This window comes from Helianthus annuus, chromosome 14 (genome assembly GCF_002127325.2).
Source record: "Helianthus annuus cultivar XRQ/B chromosome 14, HanXRQr2.0-SUNRISE, whole genome shotgun sequence".
In the NCBI taxonomy this organism is placed as follows: domain Eukaryota; kingdom Viridiplantae; phylum Streptophyta; class Magnoliopsida; order Asterales; family Asteraceae; genus Helianthus; species Helianthus annuus.
The window spans coordinates 138,463,195-138,471,085 of NC_035446.2; the positions used below are offsets into that span (position 1 = coordinate 138,463,195).

Genomic DNA, 7,891 nt, shown 5'->3' on the forward strand with positions numbered 1-7,891 from the left:
AACTTTTCGTAATTTACAAAGTATGCTTCAAAAGTTCAATCTCGGATGACGACCAAGGTCTCATCTTCATCGATAGCTACTGAAATGGTAAGCAAACATACCAACATAACTCATAGCACATCCCAAAAACGAAGCCCTAAAATGGCTAACCAAGTTTTTAGAAAAGATTTATCAGAAAACATAGGCATCAAAGCAATACAACACAGTCGAATTGTACAATGATTTTTAGAAAACGATCTTAGACCGACATGCATCTACAAATACATATAAAAGCCGTAGACATACACAATTACAGTGGTGTACGACGGTAGCCGGTGAAAACCCTTAAGGCATAATCCAACCACAACGACACAGAAAACCCACAAACATAAAAAAAATCACCGTAAAACACCAACATAAATCCAATCGAGGTTAAGGGTTTGCCTATCAACGATAAACAACAACGAAATTAACACCGTCGGAAAGAACAACGACGGAGGATGGAGGTGTACGGCGGAAGTGGTGGGTTGAGAGAAAATGGTGTCGTGCAAATGACGCAAGGAAGCATAAAGGTGGGTTTATAAACCCACTAATTGTACAATTGTCAAATGCTTGGGCACAACACCTATATACACAAAACAACCAAATAGCAAGTGGTACAACCACAAAATACATGAGTATGTTGTAAATTGATAATACATAAATTTAAACGAACATAAATGAATAAATTTAAAGGGAGGTTCATGAACGTAAATGAACGACGAAACGTGCGATTATGTTAGCTCATTTCATTAAATGGACAAAAAAGTTATGTTCATGTTCATTTGTTTATTAAATAAACGAACTTCCCACCTAGTACTTCATGAATGGTTAATTAAACATTCGGTTTGTTTACAAGCTTATACATCATATACATGGGCACCCATTTAAAAAAAAACAAGTTTGAAGTCAATGCAAATATAGTTCCTCCCATTTTAAGAAAAACAACATCAAAAGGAAAACGAAACATTTTTTTTTAAATATAGTCGTATTAAATATTTTTAAACTTTAAGTTATGAGAAAATCATATATATCTTCAGAGAAAAAAGGTGACCTCAACTAGATTTAGTTTTAGTCACTCTAGCTTTCATCATTTATACAACTAAAATGATGTGAAAAAGTTACATGGTAACCATAATTACTTGATGGTTTACGCTAGTGAATCATAGTTCCTTGTCCGTCCTCGTAGCTAAAGGGCAAGGGGATCGACTTAACCGCTCGAAATTTCCCAACATTGTTCAAATGCTCGTTTTCCACCCTGAAAAAATTCCATAAACCCCGACGAACAATCTCCAAACTAGCAACTATGAAAATCATCACGCTCTGATGGAGCCAAGGAGCTTCATAGAAATCTAAAACTGTTTGCATCCATGAGAGTCGCAATATAACATTCATTACCTACAAATTCATCAACAATTATGAATATAAAAAACCAAAGATAAACTCAATATATGTTCAATAAAATTAATATACTACCATTGCTATAAAGTAGACTGATTTGCTTGGTAAAATGAGTTTATCTCTTAACCAAGGGTTCTTGGAGTCCTTACAAAGAAGACCCCAGTCCTTCACCATATCCCAGTAGGTGTTATAAATTGTAGCCACACCCGAGCTAGATGCGGCTATGATTCTCATTGTCGTTCCTCTCCTCTGAACATAAAGTGTTCTTGTGACAACCGCAACAATTGTCAACAAGTACTTGAGTCCATTCATGGCCGGACGATATTCCTTCTGTTCAAATCCTTGACGCATGCACTAGTCCACAACACAAAGAGGCTAGATTATGTATCGACGTGGTTATTGTATAAAAAGTTAAGGTAAGTTACCAAATTAATTAGTCATGTTGACCAAGCAACTCACCCAAATAGTCATTGAGTTTCATCCGTTCGTTTCACCGGCTACAGCTTAGCCTAGGCTTTTGGTGGCTTAGTCCGCACTTTTGGCTGACTTATCCCCCGCTTTTGCTTCCGGGACTTAGCCTAAGCTTTGGGGCCCCGGCTATAACTCACCATCCATTATGGTGGTTTGCTTGGTCAAAATATCTAGTTTGGTGATTTTCCCCAAACTTAAACCTACTTTGGTCTTATTTCTGTTTTTGATAACCTACTCTTTTAGTGAGTTTTTTCTTAAATTAGTGTTGGTGGAAAAAGTATTTACCAAAATGGTGTTACTTGAAAAGTATTTACCAATTTAGTGTTTTTCATTTTTTTTTTTTTTGTATTTATTTCAAACCAGCATAAGAAACCCTTTTATATTCTTTTCATAATTCATTCAGTTAATCTACTATCTATTTTTTTTTTATTTTATCATACTTTTAATGGTTTTATTCAATTAATTCAATATTTTTTTTCTTCCATTGACTCATGATGGTTTTTTTTTTTTACCAACTAATTATAACTAATCTCTTCTAGTTTTGAAGAATACAATTATGAGGTCAAATGAAAAAACAATAATTTTAGATTGTCTTTGGCATAAATAAATTATACTTTTGGTCTTTCCATAAAGAAAAATTCGAGCAAAAGTATTAAGTTTTCCTTATGTTTTCATCTTGAATTAGTTGATCTTTGTGAAATTGAATCTTTACTTCCTTTTATGAAGTTTTTTTTGTGAAAAATTTTCCGTACAGTAGTTCCTAAACAAAAATAAGTTGTTTTTGTGAGTTCATCTTCAATTGCACTGTCGTTGTGTAATCGAACTTTTCTGGGAACTTTTCTTTTTTGAGGGTTTTTTTCATATAGAAGTTTTTTTAACAAAAGTATTTATATAAAGTTCTTTTTGTATCATCTTGAACTTTAAGAAAAAATATTGATAATAGTTTATTGTTTAAAAAAATATCGATAATAGTATTGAATTGATTGAATAAAAAACATAAAAATATAATAATAAATAAATAATAGATAATAGATTGACTGAATAAAAAGAATATAAAAGGGTCTTATATGTTGGTTAGAAAATAAAAGATAAATACAAAACAAATGAAAAACACCCAAGTTGGTAAATACTTTTTAAAAAACACCATTTTAATAAATATTTTTCCTCCAACACTAGTTTGGGAAAAAAACTCCTCTTTTAATGACATGTCATTAACTTTGGCCATTTTGACTTTTTTGCTATGTTGACTTTTATTAGGTGATACTGAAAACAGTTTGTACTAATCTATTTTCTAAACGGATTTTTTTTTACAATGTTTAAGCCTTTATATAAATGCAAACAAAGCGTGTCACGCGAACTAAAAGTCATAAAATTTGCTAGCATGTGTGTGATATATGTTTAGTTACCTACCTGAAGCAAGCGAAACCAGTATGGGATAATCGGGATAAATATATTAAGAAACTCGTAGAGACTGCTTTGATTACATGTGTTTGATCTCCTCTTGAAGTCTCCCCAACCATAGTAGCAAATATAAAATTGCACGGTCCTGAGTAACTGAACCTGAAACATGAGTCCGATAAAAAAAAGGACTTGTTAACAAAAGAGGAAACAAATTTGGGTACCGAGTCGAGTTTTATCAAGTAACTCGAGCTTGTTCATTTCAAGCTTTTATCAAGTTTCGTCTATACTAAATGTAGGTGTGAACGTTAAGTTTGAATAGGCTCCAGCTTAGCCTAAAGTGTTCGAGTTCAAGTTTGGCTCATTTGAAGTCATAACAGGAAGTCAAATAGTCAATTACCTGACTGGTCAACTGATCGCCCAAGAAGAAATCAGGGAAAGTGACTTTATAAAGAGGTGCACAAACACAATGCCATAGGTTCACTATGAGAAAGAACCGGCTTGCACGATACATGATATTAAGCGGACAAATCATTATCAATAGTAAAACCTACAAAACAGAAGTTGCAACTAGTTATCAAACGTCTTCTGTTTATATAATTTACATAAGGGTGTTGTTAAACGTACCCCATGTGAAAGGGTATGTTTTTTAAATGGTGGGCCCTCCCTCATGTTATGTGAGAGGGGATTCTTTTAGCAGCACCTTTTATAAAGGGGTAAACCAAGAAATTCTTACAATGAATAAACCTAGAGGGACCAGTTCCGTTAGAGTTGTGAAACTTAGAGTTCTTTCATCCATTTCCATTTCAAGATTGGAGAGTACAGCTGCAAGAGTGAGTACTAATAGAGCAGAGCTGAGAAGTAGAATTTCTCTACAACCCAATTCTGTAGTCGGTTTGAACCCGAAAATGAAAGCGTAATTGACACGAAAACGCTTCCAAAAGTATATGTTGCCGGCATACATAAGCATATGTAACACAATGTATGCAAACAAACTATATAATGGAAATATGTTAGTCATGTATTGGTCGCGACCAGCACTCTTGAGAAGATCTCTAGCGTGTATTGTTAATATGACTGCCACCACAAGTGATATCAAACACCCAAAGAAACAACCTGTATCGATGAATTGGTAATTAGCAACAGATTCATACAAACAATATTTAAAAATGAGTATCACCGTCGGCTTATTATCGACTGATCATCGATCATTACCAACGGGACCATTAAGGTATAAAAAATAGACTACCAACAGCACAAATATCATTGGGTTTTTTTTGTGGGAACTCATTGATGATGGAGGTCAATGATACCCGTACCAAAAATATCCATACTGAATTTATGAAAAAGTGAGTCCCGAATAGTCGAATACCGTACCAAATTTATTGGTATAGTGTCGGACTGTCGGTACTCATTACAAAATACTCACTTTATATGATACTGATACTGAACCGGTACCGAAAATATCGATACCGAATTTTTGAAAAAAATGGGTACCGAATACCGTACTGAATCTATCGGTATGGTATTGGTACTCGGTACCAAATGCTCATCTCTATGATTGTTTGGCGGTTATTGAGGCTAGGTTTTACGATAAGATTACCACACAGGCTTTTCATGCCTTTGTCAGCGTTGGGCCATCAGAGAAGACTTGTTGGTAATTATGTCGATGTTGGAAAACAAATTACTTACAACCATATTCCTAATGGATTTTTGTCGGTAACCATTTTCACCAATCTATTACTAAGATCATTATTTATCAATAACACTCGTTTGTTTTTTTATTTTATTTTTTATTTTTTGGTGTTTACTAGTGAGAGTAAAGTGTCAAGATAATAGATCAAAATTTGTTTATGCACCCACAACTTACCCACAAAAAATGTTACTCCATGTTTGGCTTTTTTAGCCCTTGGCCTTAGATCCTTCATACCTAGACTTCGATTTGCATTGGCAAAATGTGTAATAAACGCAGATTCTACTCGTTCCATGAGTTTAACAACCTGTAATAACCAGAAAATTAAGTTAGAACTCTTTTATTAATCTACAAATAAAAGCATGATATAACTTCTGATTTTACCTCATCAGATTGGCTCAAGTAAGAACTCTTAACCATCTCCAGATAAGCTTTCGATGCGTTTCTTGAGGTTACCTAAACAAAAAAAAATTAAAAAATTGTCAAAACTTGACTCACCACATTGACACAACTTATGATCATAATTAAGAATTTAAGACCTTGTCATACTTCTTCATGATCTTGGATATAGCCAGTTGATTCAAGAAACTGTCAAGAACAAAGAAAAATTATAAACTAATCAAGACCGCTTCGGGTTTAATCTGTTTATTAATTATTACCAGTAGCTTTTCAAAAGCCGGAGCTTTCTATGGAACTCGACAAAAGCTTGTTTCAGTTTGGCTTGTGCAGTTCTGAGCTCACTTTTGCTAAATGATAGACCAGATTTGGTCCCATCAAATATAGTTCTCCAGGGTGGTGATAATCCGGATTCTGGTGTGACATTGATCTTTATGTGATTTAGAATATCTAAAGAAACCATCTTTGTTTGGTTTCTTTCTGGTGTTTCTTGGATCTCATCTAACGGCGATAAACCTTAAAAAAAATCCAGAACAAATCAGTAAGATTTTTTAAATAACCACTAGCTAGCTGATTTTTTTTTAATTTCATACCTGAATTTGGTGGTGTAGATGAAGTGTGAAAATTGAGATCATTGATTTTAACTTTAAGAGCAAAGAGAGCATCCATCTGTTTGTTCAACTCCTCCGCCTCCATCACCACCTCGTCCACCTGTCGTTTGTAGAAACAGATTGCTTTATTAAACTCATCATCAAGTCTTTTGAAGAACACAATCTCATTCTCTGCTCCTTCCTCCCACGACCGAAAAAACATAGTTTGGTAGTGCATGCATTGCTCCTGATGCTGTATTTCACTTACAAGAATCACTTCTTCGGTATCGCTACTGTTTTCCTCATTGTAATTACCAACCCGATTCGTTAGCCCACTAAAAGCTGTATAGAGAGAGTGTCTTTCGGACAATATCACTTTTTGTGGAGACTGGTATGGTGGAGATGTTTGGTTCTGCCTCAGTCGTCGAAAAATCAAGATTTCTTTCAAGATTGTCTTGAGGTTATTGTATTGCATGTAAGCTTCCTCCCATTCTGGCACCATTTGTGAAGTAAATTCTTTTCCAAACTTCATTTTAATGTTAGTTTTCTCAACTTAAATCAAAGGGATTGCTTTAGGATTAAGTTTGTTTAAATACTACTGAATAAAGAGCGTTGAATTGTCACCCCATTGATTGCCTTAAATGATATATTCATGTATCTTGTACAACTTGCTAATTACTTGTACAATGCAATGCAAGACCCCTACTCCTACACACCATCGCCATCGGAGCTAGTAGGTCTACGACACAAGTTTTGTCGGTGTGACAGCAGGCTTGAAATTGTAGAACTTATTCATTACACAACTTGCTTACAACCACAACTAGCAAATTATCCGACATTTTAACATGATTTTTTTAAAAGTTAATTATATATAAATGAGCATAACAATATAAGTTAGAGGAAATTTTATATATACATACATACATATATATATATATATATATAAGAAAAAGTATATCGTACATTACGGCTTAACGTACTAGCAAATTATCCGACATTTTAACATGATTCTTTTAAAAGTTAATTATATATAAATGAGCATAACAATATAAGTTAGAAGAAATTTTATATATACATATATATATATATATATATATATATATATATATATATATATAAGAAAAAGTATATCGTACATTACGGCTTAACGTACTTCACGTACAACAACGTGCGTGATTTGTTATATAACATGCGTGATTAATGTTTTCAATATGCGTGATTATTGTGTTTCAACATGCGAGATTATGGATTTTTGAGATATAACGTGCGTGATTTTAAAATGAACGTGCGTAATTACCTGTGGTACGTGATGTACGTTAAGCCGTAATGTACGTTAACCTTCCTCTCTCTCTATATATATATACATATATATATAGGGTCGGGATTTAGAGAAAACGCTCAAAAGTGTGAGAACGGTGAGAACGCTTATCAATCGTCCGATCAAAACAATCTATGGACTAGATTGGCGCGGTGACATTTTCGTAAATAAAATCAATTTTATTACGTGGACGCGCTTCAATAAGGGTAAAAGCGTCTTTTGACTACTTCAAACAAAACGTCGTCTCATGAAAATAAAACGCCAAAACAAAAATCGCACAACATTCTGCTAAAAACGCCATTATATATAAAACGCCAAACTTAATTATAGTAAAATCCCGCCTTAAAAACGGCCAAAAAATCCTATATATACAACAACTCAGACCTTCAATTAAAAAACACAAATAAAAACCCTAAACGCCATATTTAATATATACCATTCGACCGATAAACGCCAGAAAACCCAAAAATCAAATATATTGCTGTCAATAAAGTGTAGCTGTATGGTGTGGACAACATTGTCAGTTATCTTTCTTAACTGAGGATTAACAATGTTATCCAACACCATACAACAACACTTTATTAATTTTAGCGTGATCAAATTTAC

The 7,891-nt window shown here is 33.7% G+C and overlaps 1 protein-coding gene across 1 annotated transcript; it reads right to left on the minus strand.

The window, feature by feature from the left end:
* Nucleotides 1–980: 980 nt before the first annotated feature.
* LOC110903865 (phosphate transporter PHO1 homolog 9) lies at nt 981–6,572 on the minus strand. Its single transcript, XM_022149662.2, has 10 exons — nt 5,971–6,572; nt 5,641–5,893; nt 5,521–5,569; nt 5,366–5,437; nt 5,159–5,288; nt 4,025–4,404; nt 3,689–3,838; nt 3,301–3,450; nt 1,495–1,773; nt 981–1,416 (listed from the first exon to the last, which is right to left on the minus strand). The coding sequence occupies exons 1-10, from the start codon at nt 6,497–6,499 to the stop codon at nt 1,174–1,176; spliced, it is 2,235 nt and encodes a 744-aa protein (XP_022005354.1). The 5' UTR covers nt 6,500–6,572; the 3' UTR covers nt 981–1,173.
* Nucleotides 6,573–7,891: the final 1,319 nt, after the last annotated feature.

What these genes read in the sequence shown, in the direction of transcription:
- LOC110903865 (XM_022149662.2), bottom strand. Translation starts at nt 6,499, where the DNA reads ATGAAGTTTGGAAAAGAATTTACTTCACAAATGGTGCCAGAATGGGAG. An exon ending in GCGATCAGTTGACCAGTCAG is followed by an intron (nt 3,451 to 3,688) that starts GTAATTGACTAT and finishes CTCATGTTTCAG; the next exon opens with GTTCAGTTACTCAGGACCGT. An exon ending in ACTGGTTTCGCTTGCTTCAG is followed by an intron (nt 1,774 to 3,300) that starts GTAGGTAACTAA and finishes GTTGTGGACTAG; the next exon opens with TGCATGCGTCAAGGATTTGA.